Consider the following 16,801-nt stretch of genomic DNA (forward strand, 5'->3'; position numbering starts at 1 on the left):
CCTCCCCCCACCCAACAGGCTGGATTTGGCTACGGTTTGCCGATTTCCAGGCTCTACGCCCGATACTTCCAGGGGGATCTGAAACTGTACTCCATGGATGGCGTTGGCACCGATGCCGTCATCTATCTGAAGGTAAGGAGAGCCAGGGTGATGTGGAGCATGACTCAGGAAGGTCAAAGATTGTGTGATATTTAAAGAAATATGCTAGTTTATCTTTTCGCTTTAATAGTGTAAGATGATTTTACTCTCATTTGTACAACAAGGATGGAGCAAGAGCCAGAATGAGCTTAGCTAGGCTTAGCATGAAGACGGCAAGCAAAGTCAAAATGTAATAAAAATCTATTTTCCTCCAACTCTAGGGATTACTTCTTAACCCTTAGATGCATGAGTGGGTCTTTTTTGACCCGGTGAGGTGGTTTTCCTAGAGTATCTTTGTAATAACATTTATTTATCATTTCATATTCCAGCTATTCATCAAAAAACACGTTTTGGATATCATGCCATTCAAATTTTTAATTTACATTTTAAGAAATTGTAGTTTTTGTATTAATACCCCAAGCTTCCATAAGTGGGTTAAAAATGACCCGCATGCATTTTCTATGGAATCCTATGGGAAAACGTTTTTTTTCAAAATGTAAATTTTTTTTCTAAAATTATAAATAGTGAAAAATTAAATATAAAATATTTCTAGTGTGAACCAAAATATAATACTCAATATTATACAAGTGATTTCTCTTAACCAAAATGACAAAAATGGCATAAAAACACATATTATTCTAATACGAGTCCTTTTTGACCCACTCTTATGGAAGAGTGTAGGGTCCAGTCACTCGGGCATCTAAGGGGTTAAGGGTCTACGACCTTTACTAGTTTCCATAGAATATGCAAATTAGCACTTGATCCTTACATTCCCCTTTATTAATGCTATTCACAATTGTCACTATGGATCTAAAACCTCTCACTATACCTCTCAGCCACCGCCATTCGTGCATCATGTTTTCATTTTGTGTTGGGAAGTTTGGAGTGGAGGTCAGGGTGGATGATCCCGCTTTGAATAAAAGATAATGGCTAGAATAATGGGGAAACATACCTGCTTGCTAAATGAGAGTGATAAGGCAGTGGGACGGTGGGTAGAGAGATAAAGTCACCTCCTTAATCAGATTCCTATTGTCTGGAAAGTGAAGGTGCGATTGGGGGAAAGGTGAGATAAGAGCCATGTAGGCTGATTAGCTGTACGCACGTTACAAAGGTCACAGCGTCCATCAGGTCTGTTCGTGTTACCTCTAACCGCAGACATTTGGAAAAAATGTTCCATCAAAAAGTAAAATATCTGCAATTACATTTTCATGGTCCAATAGTTTGGGGTATAAAACACATTGTGGATTACGGCCCCATTCCAAACCACTTATCTTTGTTCCCTCTACATAGATTTGTATCTTTATTTCATGCAAACACCGATGAACATTCCTTGTAAGTTTCAAACTACTTGGCAATAAACATCATTCTGATTTACATTCATACTGTGGTGAGAAATGATAACGTTTTACATTTTATACAGTACTATGGCTGGTTTTTAAACTATTATATATAATGCCTGATGATGAGTGTCTGATGGATATACATCAAATATATATATATAAAATAATTGCGTTCTGTTTGTATCACTTAAGTAAAAGATCATTAATAAGTAGATTGAAATAAAAATTGAATTACATTTACAAAAATGATGAGAGTTAGAGTTAATAAGAATTCAAAATGGCTGAACACGATGATTGGGATTTAATTCAAAGACACGTGGAGGCTGATATATTCTAATCATTCATTTTGACTCAAACATTATGCTGGGAGAATTAAGCGACGGACAAATATCAAGTAGAACAATATGCTCAAATTGACTTGAACAAATGATTCGAGCAACAAAGACCTTTCATAAAGCGCAGAGGCCTGTCATGCGGCACATTTATTTCATGGTGCGTTATAGTGCCAGTTACATGTAATCACACAGGGCTTTGTGTATGTGGCGCGATAAAATCTGAGAAGACTGAAAAGCAAACCCTTTGTTTACAACCCTGCAGCTTGCATCGAAAAAAACAAAACCAGACCTATCCACCCAGCAGTCATTAATACTGATCCTGGACGTAGAGAACAATTGGAAACAGTGACGCCCGCATGTCAAAATGTCACCTGTATGATCTTCAGTTGATATACAAATCACGGTACGTATTTATTAACAAGCAAAGAACGGACGTGATTTTTTTTCCACTAATGAGAAAGCAGGCAGCTCTTAATGAATGGGGTTTAATCGACACCCACACACTGCCACTTTGCTACACATGCATTAATTATCTTTACACACACGCGTGCACACACAAGAGGAGTCATAGCAGCTTCACTGGAGGAAAGAGGGAGAATCATCCACCTCAGTGTGCGCAGACTTAGATTAAAACATGACTGTAAACATCAAAGTGCACCAACAGAAGGAAGAAGCATTCAAGATTATCTCGGAGTGGTGAAGCAAACTAAGCCACCCACCATCCGTCGCTGCTCTCACAACTTCGCAGCACTAACTGAATCATTAAAAAACCCCGAGCTAGCACCAGGGTGAGGCGTGCTGACAGAATCGGCTAAATGGAGAGGCACCGTGGAGAAAGACAACATTGAAAGAGGATTATAAGAGAGATGCTTAACCGAGCTGGAGATACGGTACACGTCCCTGTTAATAAACAAACATTGTATATGGGAGTCACGCTTTGGAGCCTGCTGTGTGCTCAGGAGCTGTATTAGAAAGATAAGTCATTTCATAAATAATCTATAATTATCTTCTCAATGTTGTTGTGATTTAAATGATCCATTTGTAGACGAGCTTATATTTTATTTAAATAGAAATCAGGGTTAGAAATGATTTTTAGAGTTTCATTTTCTTTACCGTAATCAACTGTGTAACCTTTCAATAACTCTGAACGACACTCACATTACCTTACTGCATTTACATATAACAAACACTGTGGATTGCGTTGTGTTGAAATGTGCGTCATAAACTAGCCTAACCTTGATAAATATATTTTCTACTGTTGGTACGTTTACATTAACTCTTCATATTGACCTTCTTATTTGAATATATTACATTTTATCATATTTTAACTCATGTGTAATGGCTGTTAAAACGCTGTACATTTCCCAATATGGGACAACAAGTAGTAAATCTATTCTAATGTGGGAACCATGGTCTGGGAAAGTGAACAGTAGCCTGGCAGAGGCAGTGGCTAGTCAATTAGTCGATACAAGCTGCGTGATTGTTTCTGTGTGGAAGGTTTCTCAATTCTCTAATTCACCTCCTCGACTCCTATCCTCGTGTCTTAGTCCCGCCCACAGGAGATGCGAGCAGAGGAGTTGAGGAGGGGAACAAAGGAGAGAGGAGGTGAAGCAGCAGGCGGTTAGAGAAATGAGAACTCCTCTCCTTTGAGCGGTCATTTTAAAAAGACGTCCATTAATGATGACAGGAGGCACAGCAGCACTCTGTCTGATGCCAGTGCGGTATAATGAGACAATGACAGGCTACAGATGCGGACATATATATACACACACACACACACACGTATATATTTGCGCTGAAATCCATTTCCGGGTCACTACCGGAGGACCGAGGATTCGAGGAGTCGAGGAGGGGAAATTAGAGAATTGAGAAACCTTGTGTGTGTGTGTGTGTGTGTGTGTGTGTGTGTGTGTGTGTGTGTGTGTGTGTGTGTGTGTGTGTGTGTGTGTGTGTGTGTGTGAATGTGGCATTGAACTCTGTTCGACCCTTTACTGTAGGTGCAAACTGTGATTACAAATCAAACCCTCCTCCCCCGACCACCAAGTTCATCACAATCCCTGATTGCATCTTATTGTGTCTTCTCTTTGTATTTTAGCGAGTAAAGTGTGGTTTGTCTGGATGTCTTTGAGTGTAATGGGTGAGAAGGGGTTGCCAGGGACAACAGGCCAGTTGAGGAATGATCCGCCTCGACAAACACTGGTCGCGCCGGAGGGAGGTGGGCTCGGTCGGGATCTAATTACGGGTTCACACTCAGGGATGGGTGAAACATCACCTCCTCTTGTCCCTGTCTTAACCTGGACTTATCAGACACACTATCAGCTGGACCACACTTTCATTGTCCTTGAGTCCCGTCGTGTCCTCATGCTGCATTATGTGTCCCTGAAGTTATTATTCAAAAAGAATAATAATGATTTTTGGCCACTTATTTTTTCTGACAGTAGATTGGTTTTGAAAACTGGTGCAGTATCGGAGACAACAATCTGCACCTCAATGATGGAAACAAGGCAATCTACTGACTGGACTTCATGTTTCTTTGGCTGCGCCCCTAACAGACACACCACTTACTGTTCTTCTGCTATATTTCAGCGAGCTACCTTATCTATAGTCCCTTTCCGATAACATAGAATGAATTAAGCGTAATAAGGAACTATATCTACAATCTGCCGTGTGACACAAATAACTGCAGTGTAATTCTTAGGTTGCTAGGAATACTGATAACGCTAATTACCAAAAATATTAAGTATAATATGATTAATAGCTTAATTAGGTAGCATTTCAATGTGGATCACCACTAGTAAAGTACTATGACTACATTGCATTTCTTACGAAGAACATGTATTCTTCAGGTCACTCTCTTAGTCCTCTTATTCAGGCGGAAAGAGCCAACAATTTCATAAAGAAAATCACTGACATGCATGTGTGACAGTGTCAGTACACGACCACTCAACTATATCTCAACATAGCAGAGAGCTGTTCACTACCACTGATCAATCCTCTAAATCTCATATACAGTATGGTTCCTTTAAGGAGTATAAATTAAAGATTTGGGCTGATGAGTGCACCGGTGGCAGGATGTGAAAGGAGCTTTCTTACAAATCTTTATGAGAGTGTGTTTGAAAGAGACGATGTTTGTCGTTCTCTGGATTCATCGGCATAGGAGGGTCTTTTGAAGTGTTGAACAGCTCTGAATAATTCACCCCTCTCCGAATACAGGCGGAACTTTTAAACTATCATTTATATCGGTGAACTGGGTCGAGAGTGACTGTTTAGAAACCACACACACACTCGTACTGTACACACAATGAGGTAATCTTCTGATTGTTTTTCAGTGACTGGTTAGTTGATGAATGCACAAACAAGGAAATGAGCTTTCTGACGCAACAGGAAAGCTGGCAGTGACATTTAGAGAATCAACACTAACATTAGAGAGTGACTTACCTGCTCATGTCCTCCTGAATATACAGTGAGAGCAGCTGTTTGGGGATGCTGAACGACAAGGTGCACTCCTCCATTTGTTCCCGCACCAGCATCCATTTGCTGTCCACTGTTTGAAATCTGTACACCTTGCATATTGGGTTCTTGAACACTAAGAGAGGGAGACAAAGGAAGAGAAGAAAGGCATATTGAACTATCTGACAAATCATAAAACATATCGCATTTTCATCAATGATAGTTCTTCTGACTACCCGAAGGTAAAACAGATGATCTAATACATCTTTGACAGCCGGCAACGTCAATGACCGACAGACAGAAAATCCTCGAAAGTCACATGAGGTTTTAAGCATACATTTAAATCTATAATCAATACGTGTGTCTGCCATAGATAAGGTGTTGCTCATCTTCCAATTCCTACTCTTTCCACTTCAGTGGCTGTTAATCTTTGCAATATTATTTCCCTATTTGCTGGCTAACAGCAGCATCCAGCCCTCCCATTAAATACATGCTCAGATGCAGACCCATCTTCTTCATTTTTTTTCAAAATGGCTAATAGCAGCAATCGAAGGCTGGAACCCAAAACAGCTCTAATGCTCTTATCTGCATGCTAGCAGCAGAGGGCAAGAAAGCTGTCTCCCTTGAACAGTGTTTACCACTCCTTTCCGTTTCCACAGCTGCAGTCATAAAGGAAGTCACTCAATAATTCGGAGCTGAAGCACCCGGGGTGAAACGTTGACAATCTTGCTCTAGGCAGTCAGAAATGCGTGGCACCAGTCAAATGTTTTATTCGATTGAATTTAAAAGTCTGACTTCTGCTCCTGCTGACAGCACAGAGAAGTCTCCCCACACCAAACCCTTCATCCGGCACTGTGCCCTGATCTGACCTCAGGTGGCCCTTTCTCTCAAAGTCATCTGTCTAAGTGCCCGAGTCAAAGTAATCCTGCTGGGGCTACGTCATTTGTCCTCGAGTGTTTAAGTTCAGTGATGCCCTTCAATGCAGATGGGCTCGAGAAGGCGCACTGTACTGAGAGTTCTTACAAAGCACGGGGATTTTAATATAAGATGCAATGTCATTGCTACGGCTGATGCCTTTCTGGTCGTCTTCTGTCTTATGTAAATGAGCTCTGCGGGTGCTCTAACGTCATTGGCTGCCCTCTCCTGGTTCGCCTCCCGAAGATTGTGATTGGAGCACGCCGGGCCCGACGCACTCCAATCGCAGCGCACAGCCGGCGCACACCTGCTGGAGATGACTACAAGGCCTGGGGGCAATTATCACTCCTGAGGCTCTGTTGAGTGAACAGACGCCTCTCGCTACTTGCTCTTCGTTCAGTGGTTAACTTGTGTGGTCTGTGTTTGGTAGTGTTGATATGATTAGAGTATCTTAGCCTCTACGTTGACTGTAGTTATTTAGTTTAGCTGTGTTTTCTTACAGCCTCCTTTTCTTTAGTTTGTACAACTGCAATAGTGAGGGTTATTTTGTTTAGTTATGTATATACCTTTTTATTTAAGTAGGCTCACTTATTAGAGTCCTCCCTTTGTTTGGTTGCCCATTTAAACTTGCGCCCTTGTGGCCACTTTTGTTTGTTATTTAAACCGGTGCTTTTGTGGCCTTTTGTTTGTCCCAGGCTGCTTGCCTGCCATTTTGTCTACCTGTTATACATTAAAACTATTCATAATTATTACCAATTCCAACTGGTGTGTGTTGCATTTCCTCATCCCTAGTGGGGACGTTACAGTCATCATGAGTTATTTTGTTTTCTACATGTATTTTGGGCAAGCATTTGAAATCAAAACATAAACCTGTTTATGTGATCGTAAAAAGAAGTTGCCAACAAGAAGAGATGTTCATTTGAATTGCAATGTATGAATCACTCTCTTCAGCATCAGCGAGCATGCTTTTCTGGCAATATTTAGTATTTTCCTTAATGTTAATAAATCCCATAAAACAAAAAATGTATCATACTAACAAATATTGTGTCTGTAGCCGACGCCTGATGTACAGCAGCATATTCCTGCTGCTTAAGACATCAATAATTGCCCCTCAGAAAAACACATGCATTGGTGACATGTTTCTTCATTAATACGAGTGGTGGTCACTGCATTTCATTTTCAGTCAGACCTAGATAAATTGTTTTGGTGCATCGAATACTTGCTAGTGGAGCAAATGTGAATTAATCCACAGTTGAAAATAGTCCCCAATGAATTCATTATTTACTCGTGTTTGAGTGAGGTTCGCTACTACAGCACCAAGCTGTTGTTAAAGATAAAAATATTTCAGACTTGTTTTTTGATAATTACATCTTCAGCAGGAAGGAATGGGCTTAGGGCCAGAGATGGGGTAAGGAAATTGGAAAGTATTGAAAGGCAAACTAATGAGTTGTTAGCCTTGGAGAGCCAGACCTTTCTCCACAGTGCTGATGGAAGGTCTGGTTTCACACTTTATCAATCTGGTTTATGGGACGAAATGCTCTGGGTAGCTTGTATTGCATGGAACCAATCACTTTTTATTTGGGGCGATGAGAAGCACAGGATGCATGGACAGTATCTTTTCAAACGTTAACACGCGCATAGTGGAGGAAGGGGGTGAATGTCACATGACCAAAGTGGCCAAAGGCAGGCTTATAACCACTGTATTTTGTCAATTCTTTGGATTTGTTAACATGAGGTACAATGTAGTGTTATTGCAGACTTCTAAAGTTACAAATGATGCACCTGACGAGATTTAATTTGAACAACTAATAGCCATAGACAGTAACCGTGATGAGCATCTTATGTCATTACTAAGGCTGTGTGGCAGAATTCGTAACCATTAGCAACACATGTTCACATCAAAACAGCAACAATATTTCGATTTTTTAAAAAGATTTTTGTTAAAAAGGCTTTTGATTTAACTCAATTTCTATTAGTTTGCAAACATTATGTATGGATATACTATGTACCCAAGACACATACATACATTTAGAGCTCCACTGAAGGACAATAGCCATTAGCCAAATAGACTATAGAGAGGCTTATTATTTCTTTCTGCACTGCTGAAGTTGATGTTGAAATTAATGATGATTAAGGTTAAGCTTGGCCCTGGAATCACCCCAGAAAAGATTCATAATTGCATCTAGATGACATGGTATACTCAGGCATTATTGGCAAGGGGATTAGGGAAAGTGAAATGGATGACAAAAATAAAGGGGAACAAGGAGACACATGGAGAGAAGGGGGTGAAGGCCCAACTCTTAATCAGAAGAGCGACAGTTGCTGACTTGTACCGCCGTCAGAGAGGAAGATTAACCCCTGAACTCCCCCCTGCCATCACACTAATCTGACCACCAATCAGGCGCCTCTGTTTCCCTTCCCGACACCTCTTAAGAAAATGACTTCCCGAGATGTGCTGTGTGTGGGTTCCCCCCCCCTCCCCGCTCTCTGCATGCTCATTTCAGAAGGTAATAAAAAGCGGAAGAGCAAATTGCATTACTCAATCTGCCGGGGTCTGCAGGGAAGGTGTTGTTTTGACGTGCTGCAGATGTGCACCTGCAAACACGGCTGCACTCCACTAGCTAATGGCCACAGAAATAGTAAGCGACAATGACACCATGACAACAAGCGTAAGGCTGTCGGGGAGAGTGGGGAGCTGCCGGAAATCTGGATAAAATAGGAAATGGATCTGTGAAACACTTTAATGCATGGGAGGAAAAAAGGAAACTAGTCTGCAAAGTTTCTTCTGAACAAGGTCTGTGAAGTTTCAGCGAGGCAGGAGTTTGACCTTTTCAAGTCGAACCCTTTTCTGTCTGCATGTCTCTCATTTTCTCTGTAGAATTCGCTCCTTCTCTGCCAGTGAGATTTCTAGCTTTCTGGGTTGCCGTGAAATTCATCTCCCGCAGCTAGAATTGCTTCCTTTTCTCTTTCGGTTAGAACCAACCTTTGTCTCAAACTAGCATGGAGGAAATATACATTCCACAACAAAATAGGATACTTAAAGGATCATGCAAATGGTAAAAGGCAGTTCAAGTTCAATTTGAAACATAACAACATTATATAGGCTTTTTTTGGTTTTCTCTTTCCTGTAACGGTCCGTAACGGCCCGTCTACACTACAGGCATCGAAAAATGCTTTCAACGCTTCGCCCATTCACTTGAATGGGGTGACGTAGAAGATTTTTAATCTTCGCCGAACTGCATTGTGGGGAGCATGGCATGGCTTTGCAAGCATCACGAGCATCTATCGGCATCAAAAGTTGAACAATGTTCAACTTTTGAGGCTCGATGCTTGGCATCAGCCAATCAAATCCCGTTTATGCAAATCCCGCCATTGCAAGCGCAGCCAATCAAACCGCGTGCAAGCTGGGAGAGCCAGACCGCAGTTCATTTCCTCATATTCCAAACGAGATATTACGGTAGCAAATCACCCGGTTCTTTACGACCAGAACTATTTACCGGGATACAAACCGGAGGAACCAGGAATGGAGGGAGGTGGCAGAGACAGTGGGTGAAACTGATAGTTTTTCGCCTGTTTGGAGAGTTTATATCCAGTTTACTTCGTTTTAACATTGCTATTGCTTTGTATGTCGGGGGCGGGAGATTCATGTGATTGGTTGCTCGCAAAAAATCGCCAAGCTTCAGACACGCCCAGCTTCAAGATTTTTTCATGCCTGTAGTGTCGACGGGCCGTAAGGTGTTATATTGGTTGTGCTTGTAAATGGTCTGCAGAGAGAAGAAAGAGGCTAACTAGCCAAAGCTTCATTAAAATAACATCTAGAGGGAATTATTTCAAGCTTTCCTTTGAGGGCAATACAGGGTGGGTTATTCATTATTGTTGGGTAGAGAAATAGAGTAGAAAGAAAGGAACATCAGAGAACACATACAATTATTTTGTTTGGTTGCCATGTTATTTAGAAATGAATTACACATTACAGGCGTTCAAATGTGATTCTTACCTGGACCTGTCAGTGGGTTATTGTCTCTGTCGATGCAGGAATGGGACGCAGACTCACAAACCAAGGGACACTGGGAAGAAAAAGAACATACATTATTATAATCAAATCTAATAATGGTCTTTTTCTGAGGACCAGAAAAGGCTTTAATCATGATAATGACTAATGAAGTACAATGAACACACCCATAAGCCAAGTAGCCATGAACAATAATTCACAGCTCACTGGGAGTTAAAGTATTCAATACTGACAGACATTTAATCATCATTTTTTGAACATAAACTCTAAACAGGTGTGTGGATATATGTGTGGAATTTTAACATATATGGATTTTATAAACAGCTACAGATATAATGCATTAATGGTTTCATGTGAAAATGAATATTATCTTTGCTTTGCATAACTACAAAAATGAAACTGCTGTATGCGGATTACAAACACTACATTTAAAGACTAAGGAACCACACAGATCAAACACCTGCTTTCTATTCTCCTTCAAATGTTAGCGTGTTGCACTTCTGCCTTCACCGCAATCAGTGATGTCGCAGCAGGTGACAGCTGAAGGAAAACACACAGCTGTGATTCACAGACTGGGTAGCGGGTTACGAATGTATTTCCTCTGCTGCCATTTCAGTCCATCAACTCGTCAAATTGTTGTTTCATCCTTTGACAGCACATATCAACTGATTGACAGTGCAGTATACTTCTCATAGAGAACAACAACATGTCCAGAACAAATGAGATAATAAAAATACAAAATTAAGTGTCTTGTCCTCTGGATTTACCTCACTTCTATAATACGCATGGGGAGCGACACAGTTTAAATCTTCAATCAAAATGTGTTACTTGGCAACAGAGCTATTATCTTTAATGGGGTTCTTTCAGTGAACCTACAATGGAGATGGAATTTAGGAAATAAAATAGGCACCTCTACCTCTCTTCATATAATGAAATGTTCTAGTTTAGTTTACCAAACCCACTCTGACTGTCAACCCTTCATTCTCACACTTGACAGATATACAGTTAGCAATTATAACAGTTACAGATTTCCATTCAAAATGTTTCCTATTTTGAATAATGAGAGGCCCCTTATTTCTACTTGGCCTCGTTTTTTTTTCTTTTTTCTGATTTTGCCTGCTGAAATAACAACTGTCTTGGATGTGTATCAGCTAATAAGGCTAATATCAGCTCCATGAGTTCTCATACGTTGTCCCTGGTTGACTTTGTTAATTTTCCAGTAGACTTTTTTAAATGCAGAATCTAGAGAAAAAGGGGCTTTACATGCATTACGTTACATACATCATATTTTGGGAATTTTCCTCAGTCCAGCTCTTACATCCAGACAGTTATCCCATTTATACTTTCAAACATAAGTACCACAATAAAGTCCTTAAGTGCTTTGTGACACAGTCCAGAGCAGCATAACCTCCTCAGTCAAACTAAACTTTTCTAAGCTGGTGCAGACAGTGAAGCCTATCGTATGGCTTGTTAATTATGGCTTGTGTTGGCCTTCCACTTCATAGTGTGGCATACTGTACGGTGGTGCCAAGGACTGTAAAAGGGTAGAGCTGCATGACTCGATCATAAACTCTTGTTCTTTCATTTCAGGTAAGCCAGGTCAAATTATAGATAAATTAAGCTCATTTCTTTCTCGCATACATTTTTTTATTTGAATAAAACAGAGTGGTTTACGATTTCTTGTTACAGAAGAATACAGAGGGCTAACCAATGTGTTTGGCAAAGGTGTCACTATTTTGGGTTGTAGTAGTTGAGTTTAAACTTCTCCAAAATGAAAAAGAGTAAGGGAGAAGGGGTTTCTATTGTTACAATACACTGTTTCAGAATCTAAAATTACTTTCACCCATTAGAGAAATATTGCAGAGAAGATATGTTAGTTCTCTTTTAACTGCAACCTAACAAACACATTTCATTTCCCAGCTGTTGAAGTGACACTGGGTTACCACTGTCAGCTAATGTGCCAGAGATGCTAACGATTGCACCTTATAAGTTAGAGCAGGTGCATCAATTCTAGTGGATTTACTGTTGTTGCCATATCCCTTTTATATGGCATAGTGTGTTAAGTATAAAAAAGTTAAGTGCACAACTATACCTTTCCATCCTGACACAGCTTCATAAAACTCAAATATGTCCATTTAACAACTGCTAGGCCTTTGATGCTAAAAGCTTTCGATGCCCGTTGATGCATTAAGTCTGGGACTCATCATCAAAGCAATACGGACAACTAACAATTTCTTTAGCTCGCTGTCTGTCAGCTCTGCCCTGTTTGATGAACCATTTAACACGGCTAGACAGCCCAACCTGTCCCCAGAAAAAGGACTTTAATGACTGCTAGGAACTATCCATCACCGAAACTGATCCTGAATAAAAAAGACACCAACAGCCAAGCTCACACAAACACGAAAATCAAAAATAAAATATGTCTGTTGAACAAATCAGACAACCTGGGAATATCAGTAAGCATACAAGAAGGATATCTGATGATAAAAAGTATGAACAATGAGCCAAGGATCACAGCTGTAGAAGGAGTCTCATTTTAATTGAAGGCAGCGAATGACGTGTGTTCGCTGACGCTTTGATGACTAAAATATGTAAAGAGATCAGATCAAAGGTGATTTGTGGGATATTCATGACTAGCAGCGACTCAAGCAATGACAGGGAATGATCAAACATGTGCTTTAAGCTCCTGGAAGAAAAACACACACACATACGGGACATTCAGGCAGCAGGTCACACACACTGCTAAGATAAATTGAACAACAACTTGCCCACAAGTGAGTCTTGAATCTCAAGTCAGCCCCCCTTAAAGTCTGTCATACCCCTTCCCTCTGTGCTGCCCTCATCTTCTACACAACACACAATGGGAAACATGCGTTGACAACACACACACACACACACACACACACACACACACACACACACACACACACACACACACACACACACACACACACACACACACATGCAGGGCGACACATTCATCAAGGCGACAGGGGCAGATTGTCAGTGACACTCTGGGGCCTAGCAGGGAACCTCCCTGCACCAGCAACTGGGGGGGGGGGGGGGCAGAACCAAAGCCAGTCAGCCATGTAGAAGCCCTTGGTCACTTATATAAGACAGTGAGTCATACACACAACACACAAAATACACACACAACAGCAAATCAAAAGCAGACATGGACTACTTAGTTTCCCGACTGCCTTGCAGGGCTGTGCTGTAGTGAAAGAAAACGTTGAGTGTTCCCCTTTAAAGATCAGAAACATCATTAAAGCCCCTTCTTTACTTTTTAATACCCCGGCTCTTGACAAATCTTCAACAAATCAGGCTCCATTAGGAGTGGACGGAAACAAATTAAGTGAAATCAGAGTACATACAACTTCATTTCTGGTGAGGTGGCAGCCCATTCGGATGACACAATCCTCAGCTTGCTGTCAAACTCTGAAGGAAAAGACTCTTTCTTCCTCTTTCTCTCGCCTGATTATGTGAGTCACTCCAGAGCCGGGTTAAGCGGTATGTATTGTATGAGATTAGAGTGGATACGGGGGCGGCGGAGCAGCAGAAAAGACACATTGAAGAAGCATCTGCCACTTGGTGAGATGAAGGAAGGCTGCAGGCCTGGCGACACAATCCCACACAAACAGGGTCAAGTGTGTGAATGTCGGCATGCTAATTTGGTCAGTCTCTATATAATCTATTCTATGAATGACAGAGAAACAACATAGACAGACATCACACACACACACACACACATCCCTCTAAATCCCTATTAGGGTTGACTGAAGTTTATTTAATCTCATTGGAGGACTTGAGCAGTGCCAGTCTAATCCTAGCTTTAGCGCTAGGCGTCTGCAGCACGGAGACTTGTGTCTTCACTCTGATACTCTACCTTGTGTGACGGTAACTCGGTGGTGATGTGGTCCAAGTCCACCTCCTCCATCTCCCCCATCTTCAAACGACTCACCACCACTGCTCCTGCCGCGCACACACCATCAGATGACCTAGAGGGAGACACCAAGAGGGAATTGAGTTACATTTAATCTGTAAATAAAAAGTATGTTCAGTTAAATGATCTTTTCCTCGAGCTACTTCCCCTCCAATGGCCTGAAAACGATACGTCTCCATGTTGGGTCCTCTAAATCTCCAAATCTAATGAGCTTACTCTGAGCAGCAAACAGGTTGTGGAGTTAACGCTGGAATCGGGACATAGATGCTTTTACTGAGGCAATTTCTTTCACTGACAGGTTTTGCAGAAGAGTGTGCAAGTAGAATAAACCCCAGCCTGCTCCAGAGGGGAAGTTGGCGGGTTGAGGGAAGGAACATTTTGTATAACTGCTCAAATGGCCGTTTAATAACCCCGGCTGTGTGCCCTGACAGACACGAAATTGATACTAGAGTTTTCATATCAGAGAGCCCGACCAATCACGTAGCCAATCATGGACCCATGATTAAGGAGCTGATATAAAATCTATATTATTGGCAGCAAGACAGACGCTCTCAAATGAAGAAAAATTGTCCCTGGGCATCGCAAAAGCAAGTCTGATCACCTAAGCAGACCCATCTCTAATGCACTCAGTTCCACTCCAGCTGGAGAAAATATTGGATGCTGTGTGCCAGCCAGAGGTCTGGGGACACAGCGGGGGAAATGACACACCCCTGAGTAAAAAGGGAAAAACACAAGAAGGGTGATGAGAGCAGAAAATATGCTTTCAAGGCCGATCCATCTTGATCGGGCACGAGGGGGAGAATATAATCGCGCCCAGGGGAAAAGGGGATAGGGAAGAAGCGCGTTGGAGGAGGAGGAGGAGGAGGAGGAGGGGTAGGGACGAACGCAAGGGAATACAGAGGAGGATGTTTTGGATTCCAATGAGGGACAAGTGTCTCTGCGGTGGGACACTGGGAGCTTCAGTTAGCGCTTAATGTCTTCTAGCAGTCCCCGAGCGGAGAAAATAACATTGCTTGGTTTATAAATCTAATCATCGTCCCTTGCCAGACACCTGTCTCAGTGTTTACTCCACTGCTCATCTTTCTGTGTCCTCATCCTCTCTCTCTCTCCCTCTCTGTGCAACAGAGGAGAGCAGCGCGGTGGAAGAAAGTCACCCTGACTTTGAACAAACAGCGCGTAATGACAGTGGGCCGCACATAATCGAGTTGATGGAGATTAACATGCATCACATTCAGTGATTGTCGCCCCTATCGAAACCTCAGGGGTTACAGTGGTCCCTTCTACTCTTTAGATTGCTCTGCCTCAATCCACTAATACAACTCTCAGTTTAAACAGACAGGGGAGGCTTTGTTAGGACTGCTTTAAAATAATTGATGTATGCCTCTGAGAGATATATTGTGATTCTTTTGATTTGCAGCCAAATGTAAACTCAGCACCTGTTCAAATACAACCCGTATACATTATTGTCTGTGAGGGAAATAACTCTTCAGCAGCTCACTCGGGAGATTTGATTAAGCTTCTTTGCAGCATTGCTGGTTTATTGTACAAATTCTACAAAGTCAAGCAAAGAAAAGGGCATAGACATTAACTTCCTGACTTCCACGGCAGTGACACAAACCTTATTTTTTCGAAACGGAAGTCTTTTATCATGCACAACTGACCCCAAATTAACTTTGAAGATTCTGTGGAGAGCTGTGAATTAAAGGAAGCGCGTCTCCCCCCACCCTCACCCGCCCACCTCCCCTTCTCCTCCGCCCATCTCTTTCCGTCTGTTGGAGCTGGCAACGAAACAACTTTGCCTGCAAGCCCATCTTTTTTCTATGTAATTGGCCCAGGATCTCTTTTATGACAACACTTAATCAGACGGCTTTGCTAGAGTGACACAAATAATGTGCTTAAAATGGCTGCTAAGAAATTGGCACAATTCAAAAGACAATTAGTTATCAGGAAAGAGCATTGCATTTAACAGTTATTTTCTTTTGAGAGCCTCCTTTGCAATTCACAAACACATTTTCCAATGAAGTAATATATAGTGAGATTAGCTTTAAAAACGATCTGTACCCTGCTGGTCTGAGAGGCTCCTGATCTATGAGTCATATGCGTTGTGTGCGTATATCATAGAACAAGTGCCCCATTAAGAGGCAATAAATCATGTCTATAAAATAAAAGTATCCTGCTGTGTGTCAACTCTTCAATTACCTCTTCTCAGAAATAACAACACACAAGACAATTCACAGTATATTATCCGATAACAATCCCGAAGACAACATAATGACGTTGAGTTGAAACATGATTTACTTCTTGCCAATTCAAAAAGTAAGGAGGCTCTTTGTTTAATAAATGTTATCCTTGGAAACAAAATACACAAGCTGAAATTGCCCAATAAACATAGACAGCACTGGCTATTGAAAGAGAAGACAACAGGTAATTAATCGAGGGGACACCTTGAGAGTTCGTCAATGAATAATGTCACGCTGCGGTTCTTGGTCGAAATAAATCTGACAACTCGTACAATGACTTTAATCAATTAAATGATACCCTGAAGGAGAATGTCTCTAATTCAAGATTTATAAGACTAACTAGCTTTCAAAAAGCGCCACACTTGGCAAACAAAAACAAAATAATGGTTCCAGTTTGAGTTAATATATTCAGCTTCCTTTTCAATGAG

The 16,801-nt window shown here is 41.4% G+C and overlaps 1 protein-coding gene across 1 annotated transcript in view; it reads right to left on the bottom strand.

The window, feature by feature from the left end:
• LOC104952505 (type II inositol 3,4-bisphosphate 4-phosphatase-like) overlaps positions 1–14,200 on the bottom strand; it is a 40,021-nt gene extending 25,821 nt beyond the window's left edge. The window contains exons 1-3 of the mRNA XM_010779345.1: positions 14,077–14,200; positions 10,176–10,245; positions 5,252–5,399 (exon numbers count right to left, since the gene is read on the bottom strand). Coding sequence (XP_010777647.1) covers positions 5,252–5,399; positions 10,176–10,245; positions 14,077–14,136 — 278 coding nt within the window. The 5' untranslated portion in view covers positions 14,137–14,200. The remainder of the gene's footprint in view (positions 1–5,251; positions 5,400–10,175; positions 10,246–14,076) is intronic.
• Between the last annotated feature and the right edge of the window lie 2,601 nt (positions 14,201–16,801).

Source organism: Notothenia coriiceps, unplaced genomic scaffold (assembly GCF_000735185.1).
Source record: "Notothenia coriiceps isolate Sejong01 unplaced genomic scaffold, NC01 NC01_scaffold00000339, whole genome shotgun sequence".
Classification (NCBI taxonomy): domain Eukaryota; kingdom Metazoa; phylum Chordata; class Actinopteri; order Perciformes; family Nototheniidae; genus Notothenia; species Notothenia coriiceps.